This window comes from Cibotium barometz, chromosome 28 (genome assembly GCF_041138505.1).
Source record: "Cibotium barometz isolate CiBa-2024 chromosome 28, ASM4113850v1, whole genome shotgun sequence".
Classification (NCBI taxonomy): Eukaryota; Viridiplantae; Streptophyta; class Polypodiopsida; order Cyatheales; family Cibotiaceae; genus Cibotium; species Cibotium barometz.
This window is the reverse complement of record NC_141073.1, coordinates 12,882,153-12,903,586: the sequence shown is the minus strand read 5'-3', so window position 1 is coordinate 12,903,586 and position 21,434 is coordinate 12,882,153. Positions and strand designations below refer to the sequence as shown.

Sequence of the window (21,434 nt, the reverse complement as noted above, 5' to 3'; positions counted from 1 at the left end):
CAAAGGGAAACAAGCCCAAAGCTTTGCGGAAAGCTTCGAACTTCTCACGAGGAAGCGCCTTTGTGAAAAGATCGACGAGGTTGTCCTGTGTTGACACATAGGCCAAGCTGATCTCTCCTGCTTTGAGAGTCTCTCCCTGACATAGTGATAATGTACCTCAATGTGCTTTGTGCGAGCATGAAAAACTGGGTTTCTCGCAACTGCCAATGCGCTCTGACTGTCAGTGTAGATAGAGGTGGCGGACTCCTGTCCAACACCCAAGTCAGCCACCATAAGCCGTCTGAGCCACACACACTCAACCGTAGCTATGAAAGCTGCCCTGTACTCAGCTTCACAACTAGAAGTGGCCATAGTAGGTTGCTTCTTGCTCAACCAAGATATGCATGAGCTACTGAGCATGAAACAAAAACCACTTGTGGATACTCTTGTGTCAACCAGCCCAATCTGAGTCCAAAAAAGCATATAAATATGGCGGCAACGATCTCCCCTTGGGATAAAACAACCCAAGATGTATGGTGCCACTCAAGTAGCGAAAGATGCGTTTAACTGCCTTCCAATGCTGAGACCCTAGGCTATGCATAAACCTGCTCACCTGTGAGACTACAAACTGAATGTCCGGCCTCGTAATGCATACATAAATGAGGCAACCAAGAGCTGTCTGATAGAGTGTGACATCAAAGTGATCTCCAGCATCATGAAGACTCAACTTCAAACCTGTCTCCATTGGAGTAGCAATAGGCTTGCAGTCTTCAAGGCCAAATCTCCGCAACAATGTCTCAATATACTTTGTCTGACACAAAGCAATACCTCCATCACACTGCTTAAATTATATCCCCAAATAATGATGCAAATGCCCCAAATCTGACATCTCAAAAGAGGCATTCAAATCAGCCTTAAAATCAGCAATATGACTCTCATTTGGTCCTGTGAGCAGCATGTCATCGACATAGAGAGCAATGATTAGATGTACATCATCCACATGTTTAACATACAAATTGCTTTCTGTTGGACTATTCTGAAAACCATGTGCAGTCAAATATGCATGTATCTTTTCATACCAAGCTCGTGGAGCTTGCTTTAAACCATATAAAGCCTTTTTCAACCTACACACTTTGTTTTCCTGCCCTCTTTGAACAAAACCACGAGGCTGCATTACATACACCTCCTCATGCAAATGTCCATTCAAGAACGCAGTCTTTATGTCCAACTGATGTACATTCCAACCATTATGAGCTGCCAATGCACAAATGCTACGAATGGTAGTCATACGACAAGTGGGAGCAAAGGTCTCATCAAAATCAATGCCCTTTTCTTGAGCATAACCCTTTGCAACAAGTCTAGCCTTATAGCGATCAACACTGCCATCTGGCTTTCATTTCAACTTAAAAACCCACTTATATCCAATGGCCTTTTTACCAATAGGCAAATCACACAAAGACCATGTACCATTCTTCATTATAGCATCATATTCACTTTACATTGCAGCCCACCAACCAATTTTCTGATTTTTGTGCCTCATCAAATGAAAGAGGTTCTTCCTCTTCACACATACTAGACACAGCCAAAGCATAACAATCTGATGCATAAGAGGCATGCTGAAAACCTGAACGAGTACGACTAGAAATAGGTGCATCAATTTTACTATCACGCAAGGTTTGCACCAGCGATTTAGGCATACCTCTAGCCTATTTTCAGCCCTATCCTCATAAATTATCCTGTAAATCTGCATCAGAAATAGGCTGATCTATGATGTCATTTGAAATCTACATAGGCTGAATATTTGCCTCATTAGGACTTACATTCGAATTTCCACCTGTAAACAGAGGCAACAACGTATCAAATACATCCCATGAGCTCACACCTGTCTCTTTGGTACATGATAACAAAGGTTGCACGGCATCTTCCACAAAAACAACATCTCGACTAATCAAGATACGCTTTGACTGTGGATGATACAATCTGTAACCCTTGCTCTCAGCACTATAACCAACAAAAATGCATTTGACAGCCTTATCATCCAATTTTCTACGTTGTTGCACAGGCACTAAAGCATAGGCCAAGCAACCAAAGACACTCAAGTGACCAATAGAAGGCTTCCTGCCATGCCAAGCTTCATATGGAGTAATAGACTGCAAGGCCTTAGTGGGACACCTGTTGAGTACATATGCAGCACACATGACAGCCTCAAGCCAAAACGCATGTGGCAAAGCTTGGCTCTTGACCATACATCGTGCCATCTCCATAAGTGACCTGTTTTTCCTCTCAGCAACACCATTTTACTGAGGGGTATACGGCACTATACATTGGTGTTTTATCCCACGACTAGCCAGAAATGCATCAAACTCTTTAGACATGTACTTCCCCCCTCGATCAGAACGGAGGGTGCCCACAGTACAATTGGATATATTTTCAACAATGAGCAAAAACTGTTTGAAGCACAAAAACACTTCAGACTTTGCCTTCAGTGGATATACCCATGCATGCCTTGAGTAATCATCAATGAAAGTCACGAAGTACAAGTGTTTACCAAATGACGGAGTTTGCATAGGCCCACATACATCACTATGTACAAGTTGCAATTTGCGAGTGGCCGCACAGAACCATCCTTTGGAAACGCAGAACGTAGCATTTTGCCCAAAATACAGCCTTCACAAACATGTTTCAATGGTGCCTCAAGAGGGGGCAATGAAGCAACCATATCAAATTTCTGCAAACGCAGCAAACTAGAGCAAAGTTCAAATGACCAAAACGAGCATGCCATAGTTTTGCATCTGAAACTGCCTTTTCATCAGAAACTGCATTTGCTGAATCTTCCACACACTTGTCATAAGAATTGAGCCTATACAGCCCACGAAACAAGATGCCAAATGCAATAATCATATCACCAGAAGTCAAATCATGAACAGTACATCTGTCATCCACAAATTTGACTACAAGTCCAAGTCTAGCAAGCGCAAAGATAGACAATAGATTCTTCTTTATCCCTAGCACCACATACAAAGCATCTGAAAGTGTGAAAGCGCTGCCATCTGCAGCAATAAGCATAATTTTACCAACACCCTTCACTGGGTAAGAAGCATTATTAGCACATGTGACAGTATTCCCATTAGGGATAGCCTCAAGAGACAAGTGAACATATCACGATGCGAGGTAATGTGCTTTGTAGCACCACTGTCAAAATACCATACATTAGAGTCAACAAAAACTGCCAAACATGCATTATGGACAGATGGGTCATACTGGCAATACACGCTAAATGCCCATTCTGTATCTTGCACAACATTTGTAGAATCTACATTTGTAGAAGCATCTGCTATTGTGGCTGCATTTGACTCTTTCTTCTTTGCCTCTTTAGCCTTTAGCTTAGGGCAATTCTGAATGACATGATCAGTTGCCTTACAATAGTTGTACCTGATCTTTTTCTTGCCTTTATCAAGAGCCTTCTCAGACCTATTGTTGCTACCTATGAAAGGAGAAGAAGTTGCAGACCTATTAAGGAGAAGAAACAGTGGAAGGGGCTACCTTACCACTTCTTCTTTGCTGGGGCAGCAACAAATGCCTCATCAACTGCATGCTGCCTAGCCCTGTTTTACCTGGATTGCGCTTCTTGCAAGAGCTTGTTGACTAAAGTATCATACTTGACAACATCAGGTCTATCCTCAGTAACAAGTCTCCACGTGGAAGCAAAAGTCTGATATGACTCAGGTAAAGCATCAAGAACAAACTGCACAAGAGAATGATCAAGAATAATCTCACCTACAGAAATCAACTGTTCCTTGAGATCTTTAATCTCAGCAAGAAAAACATTCATGTCATCATCTTCCTGCATAATCTTCGATTCTAGCTCTTTACGCAGGTAAGAGATTTTTGCCTCGTTATGACCTGCATACAAACCAGCTAGAATATCCCAAGCCTGTTTTGTTGTTTTAGCTGAACTAATATGTGGAGTGATGTTATGTTTGACAAAAAGTGTAATCAAGGCATGAGCCTGCGCATCTTTACCATCCCAACGAGCTTGTTCAGTAGTGGGTAAAACAGCAGCAATAGTAGAGCTGCTAGAACCTGTAACATCCTCAACAGATCCTACATCCACAAAACCTGGACATACATCCATACCCTGCACAATGTTCCACACTCCTTTTGTAACCAAAACATGTTGCATCATGTATGCCCAAAGTGGCTAGTTGCTATTTCCATCCAATTTGTCATCAGCAGATAACATGCAAAATACATCATTACTGTTATCAGCCATGGCCACTGACTGAAACTGATGTAAAAGCTACCTGTAATGAAGCAAAGACTGAACAAAAAACAATTCGTGCTATGTAGCAGGGTCCACAATAGAATACATATGCCTGTTTTGCAAAAAATTACACTGTCAAAATTTCTGCACAAAATGATGAAAACACCTGTGCAGAACTTGTAATGCAAAAACGAAAGCTCACCTCAATCGGAGAACGTGAGTCAGAGGGTGCTAGCGGCATAGCCCTGGGAGCCGATGCCTACTCTGATACCAATTGTTGGAATTAGGGTTGCAGGAAAGCACACCAAGCTTGGAGAAGAAGAAGCAAGAATGCACACAACACATAATGTATTAGATTGTGTCAATGTACAAAGATAAGTTAGCCCTAAAGCCGGGGGGAAAAACCTCCTAAAGAGGGAAAAAGTGCCCCGGTAGTCCTAAGTGTGTTCACACACATCACTGCCTATATATATGGCAAGAGTCTCTCCATCATGTCTTTAAAGGTTTGGAGACTTCAAGCGGGCATCCACTGGATGTGCTCATAGTAGCCACAAAAAGCTGCTTCAGGGTGGGTCCTTTGTTGAGGTCAAAGGTGACACCTTGAGTGCCTTCATGATAATGGTGCATTCTGCCAAAAGGGTAATGATAAGGTTGAAGAAACATATGGTAGCAACAATGGTGGGATCCGGCACCTGATCATATTTGCTGATGAAAGCATGCATTTGAGCTAGCATGCTTTCCTTTGTGCATGGGCTCTGGGATGTAGGAGGGGGCAAACATGGGAAGTTAAATTGGAGCTTAGAGTTCTCCTCTTGTTTGGTACAGAATAGGTCCCAGGCTTAGTGAGATGACAAATGGGTAGGTAAGCCCACCTCATGCAGAGGTTGTGGGGGGCTTTGTAGTACTTAGCCCAAAGGCATGGCTGGAGTAGGAAAAGTCGCTGCCAACCGGCTGCTCGCCCCATAAGATTAAATGTGAGGGGTCAAGCATCGAAGTCGCACCTAATGTAACCTCCACATTGTTAGGGTGGATGCTAGTGCTTCCATGCATTGTGCTTGGCGGCGTCAAGGTAGAGCTGGAGGACATGGATGTCTATGCAATCCATTATCCTAGTGAGTGGCACCTGTCAAAGCTATCGGCCGAGCAAGATTTGTATTGCCTACTCGAATTCCATGCATTCCAAGGGATCACACTAGTTTAGGGGATTGATGGGGGGTCCACTTCCTTGTGCTCCAACGGGGGTTGGGGTGGGATTTTTCCCTCCTCTGAGTTCAATGGGTGGAGGTTGTTGAGTTGGAGGGGTTTTCGAGGAAGAGGGGGCCGTTCTAAGTGAGGTGTCAAGGAGAGGGGGTGGACATGACGATGTAGAGGGAATATCTGCCTTGTGAATGGGCAGGCCCAATCAAAGATGGAGGGAGGAATGGGGTGATGTGGTAGTGTTGGTGAAGGGGGTGGCAAAGGAAATTGAGGAGGGCATGTGGAAGGTGAGGAATGGGGTGATGTGGAAGTGTTGGTGAAGGGGGTGGCGAAGGAAATTGAGGAGGGCTTGTGGAAGGTGAGGGAAAAGGGGGCAAGGTAGTGGGTGAAGTGGTTGTTGAAGGAAATCTGGTGCCCGTTTGTGAGTTTTACGTGGAGGGTGGGGGGTTGGAGGGAGTGTTGATGGGCACCAGTTGGGGGTGGTTAGGAGTGTTGATGGGCACCAGCTGGGAGGTGGTTTTAGGAACTGGGGCCTCAGGGAGTGGGAGTGTGTGTGAGAGGCAAGGTTTAGTAGGGAGATTGGGAATCCGGTGGATTGCCTTGGGTGAGGGGATCTCAACCTTCATTGGCACCGTCGTCGTTTGTCGTTATTGTTGTCAGGGTTGCGGGGGCCAACGTTTGGAGAAGAAGAAAGCCCTCACCTCTTGGGCCTCTTCAGGGGTGATGTCAAAGGGGGCCAACGTTTGGAGAAGAAGAAAGCCCTCACCTCTTGGGCCTCTTCAGGGGTGATGTCAAAGGGGAAGGCAATGTGGGAGTTGTCAAACTGGATAATGCCTGTGGTTGCCCCGACACCTTCCAATTGGCGGTAGATATGGTAGTAGAAGATGAGGGGGCCTAAAGCTAAGGGGGAAGATTGCACCGGCAGTGGAGGGCTTTGTAGGCGTAGTAGAGGGTGGCTGTGTTTGAGGAAGGTGAGGGTGGTGATGGCGTTTGAATAGGGGTACATGGATGATAAGCTTGATGGTTATGTCAGCATTGGTGGCTTGTCTATACTCTAGAAACATGGTCCAATTAATGAGGTTTGGGTGTGGCGAGAGGGTTAATGGGAAGGTTGAAGAGGATGGTGGGGTTAGTAAAGGAAATTTGGTTCTGAAAGAAGAGAGTGATGAGGATGTTAATGGAGGGGTGAGGGAGTTTCGTGAGATGAGGTAGGAGAGGGTGGAGGTGATCAAGGGGTCGTCGAGGAAGAGGTGGTGTTGGAGAAGGTTTAGTTGGAGGGTGTGGTAATGGAGTTCAAGAAGTTGGGCTAGGTTTTAGGGTGGGGTGGAGAGGGTGGGCAACTCGGTGGTAGTGTCCATTAAGGCATGGACCTTTACACTCCAGGGTTGTGGAGACGACTGCCTCATAGGTGTGGTTGGGATTGGAGGGCATGCGCCTCTGCTATCCATATTAGCTGGGCATCTTTTTGCTGCCTCTGCAATGTTTGCTTAGCCACCTACTTATAGGAATTGAAGGAGGCACGGATCCTATTATAGCCATCCTCGGTGGTCTAGGCTCTATGGCGCAGGTCTTGAGCTTCCTGCTGGGCAAGGGAGAAGGCGTGGTTGGCGAATTGGGCGTCCTCCTGTGTGTCGCATCGAGCTATTTGCTAGAATTGGGCGATGGTGGCTAGGGCAGTGGTGAGGGTATGCTCACAGTCCTTTAGGGACATCTGTTAACTAGTTGTTGGCAAGAGAAGGGCTACCTGGAGGTCTTGCTGGTCTAGAGCTTTGATCAGCTTGGGCCAGGAGCATGGCCTATTAGGTGGCGGTCACCTGCTTGTGTTGCCACTACATGTAGTCTGTCATGGACATAAGGATCTCCCTCAATGAGATTCAAAAAACCTTCTGTGAAGTTATGCATGTTGGTAGAGAAATCACCCACGACTTGTGCCCAATAGAGGTTGTCCATCATATGTCATTGGTGAGGTAGAAGGGGATGCGGATGGGCCTTTGTCTAGATGAGCTAGGGGTGGTGAAGGAAGGGATTGGCCTCCAGAATTGGGAGTCTAGAGGAGGTTCTCTTTGAGGAATTGGGAGGTTCTTCAAAGCTCCTCTTGTTCTGTGGCTTTGCATCGGGTTGCCTCCTCTACATGGGGATCGAGATGGTGGCATTTCGAGGGGAGAGAGGTTGGTGAGAAGGTTGGGTTTTAGGGATAGGGGGAGCGATGGAGATGCTACCCTCAAGGCAGACAGGTTGTGGAATATCCTCCCAGCCGCCGACAACATGGTGGAGTACCTTGGTGAGTAGTGAGGAGGCTTCCAGCTTGGAGGCTGGAGAAGATTGCATAAAGTTTCTTGTGTAGGTATTTTGCCCAGCTGATGGTGACACCTTGGTGGATGCAAGTGAGAGTTGACAGGCTGCAGCGGTTGAAGCAATTTGCCCAGCACGTCAGATGAGAAAAGAAAGTGCATGGGTGGGAATGACGAGCTCCTGTCAAGTAATGTTCTGCCACTCCACTTTGTCTTTAGTGGTGGGGCCCTAGAAGACGTTGCACGTGGTGCATGACATTGTTGTGGCGGCACATGTATATGGCTGCTTGACTAGAGGGAGATGGAGTGCATCGCAGACAAAGTCGAGGCTAAGGTGGACGATATGGGGAGAACCCTTGTTGTCCAATACCTGCTCTGTAGCCTGGTTGGCATTGCCATGAAGTAGATATAATTTAGCAGGTCGCGTCCCTAGGGTTGCATGGCGGTCAATCCATTGAGCCTTATCTCCTGATGGCATGGCCATCAGCTTGCTTCATTAGGGCTTTGCCTAGATGGGAAAACTGGGCGGGGTGCTTGCTATACTCCTCAAATCTGTGGCTAGCATGTTGCCTCTTCTTCTGGGGAGTGTGAGAAATGACCTCAAAGGAGGAGTCTGAGTGTTCAGGTTCAACCCACGAGAGTCATGGTGGGTGGGCAAGAAGGCAAAAAGAAGTGAAAATTGGAGTGAAAAAACTGCATTAGTTGGGCTAGGAGGTAAGAAGAAAAGTGAGAGAAATTAATGGGGGTGGTCCCTTATATAGATTTTCAAGGTACGTCTATGGCTTCACAGAGGAACGCGTGTGGTTTTGCTGAGGAACGACTATGGATTTAGGAATTAATGGCCATGGATGATTGAATAGCCAAGGCTAGATGCTAGCAAACGGCCATGGCTTTACAGACAAATGGGCATGGATTTGTGGAGCTAGAGTGACGGATGTGGCTATGAGGGAATGGTTGTGGCTTATGAGTGAACGATCGTTTGCTTTAACTTTGAGAATTTTTTTTAGGGAACCTTGGGAACAAGTTTTTTACCCTAAGACTAGGTGGTCAGCACCTCATTGTGGGTTTTATACTGACTCCTTGCCCAACCAGTGATGGCAAGTAGTCGGGACCAATTAGGTGTGGGCAAGGTTGGAACCTCTTCTTGAATATTTTCTACCTTTTAGGAGGGAGATGCTTTTTGACAATGAGCATTGGAGTGGCAAGTACTTGAGTGGACCAAGGGAGTTGTATGATAAGGGCAGGTGGAGTAGCCGAGGTCGAGGGGATGTCATTGGTGGAGACAATGGGTAGGGGTGGCATGGCCTTGGTGTCCTCATGTGTCTTTCCTTTTCCCTTATCCTGGAGAGTGCTAGTGGTGGCAATAAGCTGAGGCTAGCTTCGGCCTCCATTAGAAATGTTGTGATGCTTGGAGCTTAGGGGCAGGGACATTGTGAGTAGGCTTTTTTGGCTAGATATGCCGATTTCCTTCATATAGAACCTTTGAGCTTTGAGAAGGGTTTTCGGTACCCACTTGTAAGTAGTTGTAGTGTGAGGACGAGGTGGGTTGTGGTGGCGATAGTTTTTCTGTCGCGGTGAGGACTTTTGTCGGATGTTATCCCTGAACTTGCAGGCTTGTGGTTGCCTTAGTGGAGGTTGACGTGGGGTTCGGGTAGTATGTCGAGGTGTCGCCAACGTGGGGGGTTTCCAAGGTTTGATCGGAAAAGTTGGATCTTTTGGGAATCCATAGGGTGGTAGCACCCTCATAATAACCTTGGTCAATGAGGATCCTCTTCGGCACCCAACAAGGAGTACCAATGGGTTAGGTGGGTGGAATGGGGGTAACCTGGTACCTATTTGTAGTTAGCGATGTTGGTAGTGTTAGCAGTGTTAGTAGGCTCCATTGGAGAGGTTTGATTTGCTATGGAGCTTGTATGTTCCTTATTATAACCAAGCCCCCACCACCACCCACCTCCAAAGAGGATAGAGAGGGTGATAATCCCTATAATTATACTTATCCACTTAATTGCCCTTTCACAACTAAACTTATCCCACCACACACATCTATCTCTAAGGACAATGAGGTACAATCTACTAACTTAGTGCCTTCTTCTTTTCACTTTGACTTTCCTAGTGACACTCTAGCCCTCGAGCGCATCCATGGAGATAACACCACCCTCACCTATTTGCATTACTCTAACAAAGACATCTTGGAAGGTCTTCTTATTATAGATTATGAAGATATGATCAGAGTAGGTAATCCACTTCTACAACCCAAATTGTCCTTCAAAGTCTTGATGTAGATAACACCATTCAATCCTACCATAAGGATATTTCTAGAGGCCTATAGTGCAATGTACCAAAAGGTACCAAACATGCCATATCCAATTAGGGCCCCAATGCCAAAATGTGAAAGACTCATGCCAATGGTAGGGGAGGGCACATTATGGGTTTTATATTTGTACTTATTTTTATTTTTTTTGTTGCCTTTGGTTTCTCTTTTGTATACTTCTTTCCATCTCATTTTCTTTTGATGAACTGAGGCAATGCTTTCTAGAGTTGAGGCAAAACTTTCTAGCATTGGTTTAAGCACTATAGCAAAGGTAGAAAGCATTGTGCTATAGTGATTTCCAGCATTGTAAGAAGTTATTTCTAGCACTGTAGCACTTGCTAGAATGCACTGTAGAAAGTGCTTTCAAAATGATGGTGTCATCAACCAAAAAGCACACCAAATCAACTAAAAGCGCCCAAAAGTTACCTTTCATTTAATTCATGTGATGCTTTTGGGTGCTTTATAGCACCCAAAAGCACAAGCTCAACAAAGGAAAAGCTACTTTCAAGCACCCAAAAGTAATTACTTTGTTCCATCAAAAAGCGTAGAGTCTCTATTGAAGCCTCTATTTCTTTCCTATCATCTTGTTCTTCATCAGCCTGCACACGTTGCATCGACTCCTAGGATTCTTGGGATTGACTGGTTGGTATAGAATTTTTATACCAAAGTATGCTCTCATAGCTTCCCCCCTGACTAACCTTCCTAAAAAGAATACCCCATTTCACTGGTGTCAGAGTGCTTTTGATAAGCTGAAGACCGCCGCCTTGGTAACCAGTCCTGTTCTGAAGCTACCAAAATTCTCTCTACCCTTTGCCATTTCAGATCCAAAAAGAAGTCACGGGACGGAGTCATATGCCTAGAAGCACCACTGTCAAGTATCCATTCCCGGGTATCCTTCGCGGTGAAGCCAACTGCCTCCTCGCTCGAAGACGATGAAGCATTGGAGTCCATCATCTCTAAGTGCACAAATGCAGGAGTCTTTGCAGCTGAGGCTGAGGAATCAGCACTCTTCCCAGTCTGCTTAGGACACTTCCTCCAATAGTGGCCTTTCTCGCCACAATCATTACAGGATCTTTCGGCCTTCAGCTTCTCTTGTTCTGAGTCAGGCTTCTTCTCAGAAGAATTCTCCGGTGAAGCCTTCCCTTTGTCCTTGTTGTTATTCCGGCCTTTCGACCGTTGGCCAGTTAAGGCCTCCAAACCGCCGCTGTGAGGAGGGTTCGTGAAACGTTCCTCCTGGTCCAAGACCATTGGCACAAGCTCCTCCCAGGTAATGGTGCTGAGCTTGCCACTCGTAAATCAACGAGGAGTAGAAAGAAGAATACTGAGTAGGCAAGTGGGACAGCAAAGTGATGGCCATGTCTTCAGATGATATCTCCTTCCCAGCCTGAAGGACTACCTGCTCAAGGGCCTGCAGCTTGTTAATGTGTTCCCGCATCGTTAGGGTTCATAACCCGCATCTGCACTTCCAAGGAGATCCTTTTCATGGGTGATACCCTGTTATAAAGAGAAGCCAAGTGCTACCATATGCTTCTGGCCAGCGGCTTCTTGTATAACAGATCCCTACTTTTCTTCTTGTTTCCCTAATCTTGTCTTTTTTGCTTCTTCCCCTTGTCATCTCATTGCTGCTCACTTCTCCCAGTTGGTCTTGACAACCCACATCATTTTTCTTCTTCTTCTTCTTCTCTTTGTCCTCAAGGCCAACTTTATCATCACTATCGAATTTTGGCTTTGTCGATGGCCACTCCACATCTTCAAAAACCTTCACAAAGGCCTACAATTTTTCTTTAGCCAACTCAAGTGGACACAAATCTATTTTTATAATGCCACAAGCATTGCATTTACCAAATATACATTTTTGTTGGTGGAAGTGGCTCCAACAGGTTTGGTACACAAAACAGACTCCCATAGACATGTAATACTCTTGGCTACATGCTGGGGATCTTTATAGATGAGTGTGCCTATCTCACGAGCACATAGTAAACCTATGCACTCGCATGCTGTTCCATGAAGATCAAATTGGTAACACTACATTTTATTCAATGCAACCTTGAGAAAGGCTATTTGCACATGGTGAATGTGCACCTAGTATACCTATCCTTCAACCTATGCACAAAATATGGGTTTAGGTACTCAAAAGAGCATTGTTGAATCTGGATATCTGGGCAGGCATCCTTAAATCTTTGAAAGGGATCAACCTGATATGTATTAAAATTGTTAGCACTTTAATAATGTAGGTTACACACATTTTTTTAAATTCAAGAAAACATGTTCTCGTTGGCATTGGCACACTACTAGTTAGAAAGCATTGTATCAATGCTAGCAAGCATTGAAAGACTACTGGAAGGCATGTTATAGTGCTAGCCACAATGCTAGAAAGCACTGAGAGACTACTGGAAGGCATGTTATAGTGCTAGCCACAATGCTAGAAAGCATTGAGAGACTACTGGAAGTATTGTTAAAAAAAGTTTGCCTTAAACGTGCGTACTATATTGTTAAAAAAAAGTTAGCCTTAAACATGCATACTGAGAAATTTAAACATTGGGATTATTCCCTAAATTAGGACTAAGCTTGCATAGGGGTCTTATCCATGCATTAGATTGTATAAGAATTTTTTTTGATGCATTAAAAGTTCTATGTATGTATTAAGAGCTCTTATACATGCATTAAGAGCTCTATGCATGCATGTGTACATATCATATATCCATATGTTTTAATATAATAATCCTCGAAAGAATTTTGAAACATATTCTTTTTAACAAAAAGAGTGCGCATGCGTGTGCACACACACATATTGAATATGAACGTCACACATTTTGCCTCTCAAAGTGAGGTCATGGGTTTGAACCTACCCAATGACATTCATTTCAGTAACTATTCTCTCGCAACCAAAAAAAAAGAGTTTTGTTAGTGGCTACTACCTTGACTCAAGACTTACAGAGATTAAAAGTTTAGTAATACTAATCATATTATATGAGAGATATTGACAAGGATTATAATTTTTTAATTGAAGGTGTATCGGCATCATGAATTACTCTTCTAGGTACAATTGCTTGAAATTAACAAGCCAATAGAATACCCAACTAAATTACAAAGAGACAATTATGCTAAATTTTCAACAAAAGTCTCTAAAAGCCACAAAAGTGGGCTTTTTTTAAACACTAGTGTTAATAGACATAAAATAAAGGGGTATTCTTAGAGCAAAGTAGATTTGACTTGCTTGTTGATGCAACAATATCAGAGCAGGGTGTACTCCTTACTAGTGGGGCCACTTGAAGCACTACTCACTCGATAACCAGCAAGCTGCAAGCTCAGTACTATAACTCATAGTTTTTTATATTTGAATACCCTTGCTGGCTCTCATGGAAGTTGATTCGCTTTTTGGAAAAGGAATTTCATAAACCAAGTTGATCAAGTTGTTGTGGAGTTAGCATGTCACATGATTGAGCAAGGGCCTCATTGATTTGTTGGGTAATCAAGTGGCTTTCTACATTAGCACTGAAGGCTAATGTTGTGTTATCTCCATGGTTAGCAAAAGAGGGACCTTTGTATGATTGTATGGCATTCATGTTGGGGGGTAATTGAAGGTGGGTGTGTGCATTCAATTGATCTTGGCTAGATATCCAATTATCACCAGGGGTATGGTTGCCAATATTGCATCCATGTGTGGAGCAATAATTCACAGGACCTTCATTGAATATTGTCAATCTTTCTGCAAGATTTTGTGGAGAACAAGGGAGACTAGTAGAGTATTGGGGGTGGTCCTCGAGAGAGGTTTGTGGAGGATTCGTGGTGGGGTTAGGGTAGGATGTGTGCTTAAGGGCGGCAATATGGGGATGACCATCACAATCTTGTGCATGGTTGGCCGAGTTATTAGTGAGTAATGTATGGTTTGGGCGGTCAGTGATGAGATTATAGTCATGAGCACCATCGATATGAGCATCTAATCGTGCATGGTTGGCCGTTAATGTATGGTGAAGCTGGGGAGGAGGAGGAGGAGGAGGAGGAGGAGGGCCGCGCAGCGGATGGGGCTGGATTTGATGAAGGGCAAGGTGGGGGAGGCTTTGGATGGCGGGCTGGGAGTGGAGGAGAAGCCATTCGAGGGCTTTGCTGGGTTGGTCGAAGCCGAGCCTGTCTTGGAGGTCGTAGAAGCGGATGGCGGTGGCGACGGAGAGGCGGACTCTTCTGTCCCGCGGCCCCCTTGACGTGAAGACTTTGCTGTGCCTGTCTTTGCCCCCGGTCTGCCTTATCGTCCTCGCCCCATTACTCTCCTCCGTGTACTCCCCTTTCCACATAGCATGCAGCACTTTGTACGTCCCGCCACCCTCCTCCGCCTCCCACCTCCTCCGCTCCGCCTTTGTCATCTCACCACCTTTTACTCTACGTCCCCCCTGCATTTTCAAACTTGGATTAATTACCTCAAATCTTCCATAATTACGTTGCCCGGAAATATACATCACATTTTATTTGATTTCCATAAAAGAAACGGAAACAAGAAATGATTTTTCTTTATTAAAAAACCATTTCGGGGTTAGTTAATTAATGCACCGCTCAATTGTGAATAAATCACACAGTTTATTTGAGAATTTCGCAAATAAGCCACTTTTTAATTTGTCCTCCAAAGAACCCCTCCAAGATCATCAAATTTTCCACTTAATTTAGGAGAAATAGGCCGATTTTCTAGCAGCTTTTTTTTGGGAAAAAAATAATAATGAGAATTGAACCCAAGAAAACAGCCTATAATTATACTTACAAATCGAGAAATGAAACACGCCAGAAGTTGTAGTGCTTTTAGCTGTACTCTATTATCGAACTAATGGCGCTTAAACAATTTCTAAGGTCCATTAAAGTTCACAATTAGCTACTCTGCATGTCTTCTTCTTTTTTAGATAGGAAATCTTAAGAGATGAGGAGTAATGGAAAGCGGTCATTAAGATTAATCACAAGACATTGGGGCAGATCCACCCCTAAACAACATATTATGATTCAAACGTCCAAGATTATGGAAGCTCCTTGCTGATTATAAACAGCTACTTCAATTCATTAAGCGCCTGCTCATGAATCTAAAGGGCACGTATGTCTTAAATTCCACAAGAGATCAGTCAAAGAAACGCTACCTTGAAGAGGAGGGGAGGTGCAGCACGTGCGAATGTCCAAGCTCCACACGGCGGCTCCGATGATCTCAAAGACACATAACCGGGTTTTATATTCTAAACACAGAAAACCATACTAATCTATGATGATGTAGCATTTAATATCTTAGTTCGATTGCAAATGTTAGTTCTGTGTGTGCGTGTTCTGTGTGTGTGTGTGTGTGTCAAAACATGCAACGTAAGGTACGGATATAGTATAAACCAAAGACAGAGATTTTGATATGGCATTTAATATCTTAGTTTGACTGCAAATGTTTCTCTGTGTGTGTGTGTATGTGTGTGTGTGTGAGTGTGCGAGAGAGATCAAAGAGAGAGATCTCAATGAGCAACCTTATCTAATCCGCAGCACTGTTGAAGAGACGGGCTCGCCAGACCAGGTCTTATAATACGAGTCCACAAGCTGCACTCTACAACAATTAACATCAAGCAAAACTAATAATAATAATAATAATAATAACAATAACAAACACAAGACAGGAGGCTCGAAAAGCTACCTCTGCTCTGTTTATTTTTATTTTTTTTTGACATGACAGGCCGCGTCATCTGCACGCCGATTGATGCAAATTATTATATGCATCCATAAGTCTTCTTTTTTTCTTTTTCTTTTTTTTTCTCCGTGCCCTTGAATTTTTGTTTTTCGGTCTATTAAAACAACCTTTGTTTATCGAAATATCAAACTTATGTATATTGTAATTAATAGAACATTAATATTATATTAGTGCACGGTGCATTGACATAGCCCTTGCGTGTTCGATTTCCTTATGATCTCAAATATTATTTATCTTATCTTATTATATATAGCGCTTAGTTATATAATAGTATATTCTCAATATATTATATTAATATATTTATATATTACACAGAGCTCACATTTTGTTTTTTTTTTGGGGTTTTTTTTTATGTCATGTTGGGGGCGAACTGTCTACCAAACAACAACTAACGAATGATGATTAACAACAGCCTTAGGATTGCCGCAAGAGCTAACTACCCATGAACTTCATACCGTTGGGATGTTCAATCAAGATTGCCCAAATAAACTAACTACCTCTCTTCTTCTTTTTTAAAGGGGAAAGAAGGGGGGGGGGGATTGCCTTAAAAACTTTTTTATAAGAAATTAAAATTTTAAAGCATAAGGTGAAGTCCAAATTTAATCCCTACTAATAAATCTTTAAAGCATGATATGCTCAAGGTGAAGTCCAAATTTAATCCCTATTTTGCAAGTAAATAGCACTCCAAAAAAACTTCCTCTTGGATTATTGTATAAGGTACACAAAGCATTACTATATATATCATATCCCTTGATCGTATAAAAACCAGCACGTTAAATTCCACTTTTTTTTAAAAAAAACAAACCAAGGGTTTAAAGAAAATTGAAGGAAAATCGAGAGTTTATGTTGAAATTTTTTTATGAATTACAAACTTACAAGGGTATTGTTTTTGTGAGTGATTTTGAGTGATCTAAAAAAACACAAGTGTGTTTTTTTTCGATGTTGAAAGGGTGTAAAAAGTTTTTGTATTTTATGTATAACATTTATACTTTTTAATTTTCAATACTAAGGTCTGAGACTAAGGAGTATTATACAAGTATCTTTCCTCTCCTTTAAAGCTCTTGAACATATAAATTTTGCAATGATACAAGGTTTTGGAAGGTATAGCAAAGTACTAAGTGAGAGTAAATTCAAAATTTTATGATTCTTAAAATAGAAAAAACTTAAAACTTGATATTTTTTAATGCAAACTTGTTGGTAGGAAATATTTTTTAATACTAGAGAGTTGAAGGTGACCTCTTTAGCTAACCTTGTAGGCATTTTGCATGCACTCATAGCAGAGCCCTCTTTCTATGTTGAAATTTTTATTTCATAGGTAAAGCAATAGTCTTTGATGTGGGGGCCACATTACAAAGGTGCTCGTGAGTAGTCCCATCAAAACAAGATAGCGTACACACTTGTCTAGTCAAAAAAGAGCCCAAGCCCCTTCTCCCACACGCAATCATCACCCCTTATTATTCACCCTTGCCTTTAACATATCACCACCTCTATATAACCTTACCCCATCATATTTGTGAGGCTCACATATGCCTTACCTTTCTAGAATGTGAACAAAATTGAGAAACTTCATACACGGATACCTCTACAGAATCTTTCCCACCATCACATGTATAAGGTTTACACATGTTTTATTACCTTTATCCCCATATCAACAAAAACGAGTAAATCATAGAGTTCGTAATGTTACAATTACAAAGTATTACCCCCAAAAAACTATGAACTTCCCTCTAAACCATGAACATGTGCCACTTTGTAAAGCAGTACTATCACAAAATAAAAAAACATAAGGAGTCCTTCTCTAGGGTCTCTCCATCTCACTCATAGGCACTTTTCTCTCTTGCACTTTACTTGCTCTTATCCTCAAATGATACCATGAGTGTGCCAACGTGAGGCTTGGCTTCCATAGCGTCTACATCTTCATATGGAAAGAATAACGTGCTATGCATTATTTTATTATTTTTTTGTTATTCATATTCCTAAGAGAAAAATCTTCACTTTCATAGTCCTTATACAATGTATCCACATTTCTCATTACATGTCAGATATGGACAAGCCTTGGCTAGTTTGATTACTCTCACTTGTCTAGGCCTTCCAAGTTCCAAGGAAGAAACCCAAAGGTCGCTTATAGTCATGTCACTCACAGTGTCATTAATTCTAAATTTCTTTCATTCCATCCATACAAAGAGGCATTGAGATATGAAAAATTGGTAATGGTCTACATCACATAAAGATACACCTACCTTACTCCACTATGTTTATGCACATTCTTTCCTACGAGGATTCTTTCATATAGTCTACTAGTTACCACTATGAGCTTCTAGAACAAATACTTGCCTGAATAAAAAAAGTTGATGGAAAACTTTCTTAGAATTCGGCACAACATTTACAAAACTATACCCCACAAACACTCATCTATCTAGTCAAAAGCTATCTAAAGTGCCCATTCAAATAGAACATTTCATGTTATAGCCTAGATCATGTAGCAAAAACCATTCTTCTTGTATTAACTCAAAATAATTGCACTTTTTGAAAAATCTCAACTTTTATTTGAATCCAATATAATCATTTTTACTTTACAATTTTACTTTCTATGGAAAGTGAATCAATTGGCATTACAATAATCATATCAAAGATTCTCAAAACATAGAAGAGTCTAAATGTTGGCATTCAAAAGGATACGTGTAAAAAAAGAGTGTGTCCTTGCCATTGAAATGAAATGTGTAAGAAAAAGTGTGTCCTTTCCATTCCATTTAGTAGTGCGAATGACTCAAGTAAGTGTCACTTTCATGTGGATAATCATTTCTCTTTAGTACATGAATGACAATATAGCCCCCTTGAAAATAGCCTTTTCTTGAAACTCATACATCGTGAAAGATGTTTTTCATAGTTGAAACCTACAAACAAATCTCTAACAAAACACGACTCAATTAGGCTTTATAGAATTTAGAGCATTTTAAAGATTGCATTTTTAAGGTGGTGGTGGTTGGGGGGTATAGAAAATATATCACATAATAACATGTGAGAAAGTTTTTTTCCATTGAATTATGAGAAAATCTATATACATAAGGGCCATGTATTCATTGAACTAGTGAAAACATTTGTAAATTTGGTACAAAAATGGTTATTTAATTGCTTTGAAATTTGTATAAGGGGTGTGAATTTTTATTTAAAATTTATAGAATGGTCTTCATATCACACTTTGAACAAGAAACATATAGAGTGTTCATATAGTGAACTCCTTGAATTCATGGGATTGAAGAAAAACTATGCATGTAAGGGGTTTTTTATTTGAAAAAGTAGAAAAATCCAACATTTGTTTCTATGAATAAGATTTTTGCTATCTCGAATTTCTGTTGAAGGTGTATACATATTCAAAAAATATATATATAAGGATTTTTATAAATGCCTCTTAAGCACAAGTAATGTAAAGGTTTTTTATACAATGAAATAAGGGACATTTTTTCACTGTTGATGCTGATAGAAAATGCTAAAATTTCTCATAAGAAAATATCAATACATCATTATTTAGGTAGAAGAATAATTTAAACTTGAAGAAACAAATTCTTTTGAAGAACAAGGAAGGAGCCATGATAAGTATCATACAATGGGATGATTAGAGATGCAGGCCATGAATAACTTTGAGCTTTCAAGTTATGTTCAAATATTAACATAAACTTGAAGGAACAAAATCTCTTGAACAAGGAAGGAGCCATGATAAGTATCATATAATGGGATGATTAGAGATGCAAGCAATGTATAACTTTGAGCTTTCAAGTTGTCTTGAAAATATCAACATAAACTTACATAATGGTGGCTAGTAACGTCTTGAATATATGACCTACAAAGATCACCTTGTTACTTTCCTATTGATACCACCCGTACAAGACCACCGTGCTTTCCTACTGCATATCACCAAAGCCACACCCCCTCATGCTCTCTCTCTCTCTCTCTCTCTCTCTCTCTCTCTCTCTCTCTCTCTCTCTCTCTCTCTCTCTCTCTCTCTCTCTCTCTCTCTCTCTCTCTCTCTCTCTCTCTCTCTCGGTGTTGGATTGTGATGCATGCACTCTCTTCTCATGCAAAGTATCACATGAACTCTATTTTCATATGCTCTCTTTCTTAAGCTAAGTTGCACCATTTCAACTACATGACCTAGTTGTGCCTTAAAGACACAAGAAATGGCCACCCTCTCGACTGATTACACAGCCCTCCACCAAGGTAGCACCTCTAGGTAGGTTACAAGGACCTCCCATGCTCCTCTTTATTTACTTGTCCTCACATACTACAATCTTATATGGCTCTCAAAGTTGGGGCTTAACCAAACGATTTACACAATGAAGATTTTTAATGGTTATTTCTTAAGGCTTCTCGCTTAAATCTTGTATTTGCATGATTTCTCATTACTTTAATGATAAATGCTCTTTTTTTATATAGATTTATTTCTTAGTTAAAGCTTATATTTGCATAAGTTCTCGATTTTTAAATATTTACAGTACTCTCTCTCTCTCTCTCTCTCTCTCTCTCTCTCTCTCTCTCTCTCTCTCTCTCTCTCTCTCTAATTTTGACAATCATGCATTATTTTTTCTAGTAACATTTTTTCTAGAAAGATTTTTAAAGATGAATTGTGAGTTTGTGAACCCATCAAGTTTTTCTAACTTTTAATTTCTTTTAATCTTATTATCTTATTGTCTTATTCTTTAGCTATACTCAAATGGCTCTCCCTCTACCCATACTTTTTTGTCTTATTCTTTTAATCTTGTTGTCTTATTATCTTATTCTATTACTATACTCAAATGGCTCTCTCTCTACCCACACTTCTACCTAAATTTCCAAATTTCTAGCTATAAGAGTGCTTTTTTAACCAATTTTTCTCATTTGGTAAATGTTGTTATATAATTTAAAGATAATTTGTGCTTAATCTTGCTCTTCGATTTGATACTAAGTATTGTTCTTTGTGACTAGGATAACAACCAGTCAATTGCATGCTTAACCTGGAATTCCTATTATGACATACATGTTCTAACATATGCATTGTGGTGGTTGGATATAAGGTTAATGACATGCATGTTCTAACATATGTATGACATGCATGTTCTAACATATAGGTTAATGACATGCATGTTCTAACATATGTATTGTAGGTTAGTAGTTCCCTTCAAAGTTTTGGATCTATATTAACTTCTTGTTTGGAGATTTTCATTTGTAACTTAAATATATTTTATTTTTAAAGTTCTATATGTTCGCATATCTTGTTCACCACTTATTCCTTTCAGGGATTCATTTCTCTCTCAAACTTTTTATACATAACCTAATTAATACAAAATCTCTTTTTTTATTTTTTACTATTTTTAATGTGGCTATTATAGGTCTATTTTGGATCCACACACATGCACGCACACACGCGTGCACTCACACATCACGAGATTAAAACAACACAATCACAACAAGAGACTAAATTTAGAGTAAAGAATCAAAAGAAAATGAGATGGAAACAAGGATACAAAAGAGAAACCCAAGGCAACAATATATATATATATATATATATATATATATATATATATAAGTACAAATACAAAAGAGAGTTAGGAGAAGAAAAGATGAAAGTAGAACAAAGATAGAAGACATGAAGAAAGAAAAAAGGGAGTTTCTTAAATAGGGAGTTTCAAAAAAAGGGTTAATTTAAGAGCTTTCAACTCT

General features: G+C 41.1%; 1 protein-coding gene across 2 annotated transcripts; it reads right to left on the bottom strand.

Annotated features, from left to right (window-relative positions):
- Positions 1-13,031: 13,031 nt before the first annotated feature.
- LOC147622499 (uncharacterized) lies at positions 13,032-15,613 on the bottom strand. Of its 2 annotated transcripts, none has more exons than XM_086822657.1 (2): positions 15,157-15,613; positions 13,032-14,430 (listed from the first exon to the last, which is right to left on the bottom strand). In XM_086822657.1, the coding sequence occupies exon 2, from the start codon at positions 14,401-14,403 to the stop codon at positions 13,435-13,437; it is 969 nt and encodes a 322-aa protein (XP_086678783.1). In that variant the 5' UTR covers positions 14,404-14,430; positions 15,157-15,613; the 3' UTR covers positions 13,032-13,434. The 2 variants fall into 2 exon arrangements, with proteins under 2 accessions (XP_086678783.1, XP_086678784.1); XM_086822658.1 differs by lacking the exon at positions 15,157-15,613 and adding an exon at positions 14,793-15,139.
- Between the last annotated feature and the right edge of the window lie 5,821 nt (positions 15,614-21,434).

Excerpts from the sequence above, each read along its gene's own strand:
- LOC147622499 (XM_086822657.1), bottom strand. The coding sequence starts at position 14,403 with ATGACAAAGGCGGAGCGGAGGAGGTGGGAGGCGGAGGAGGGTGGCGGG.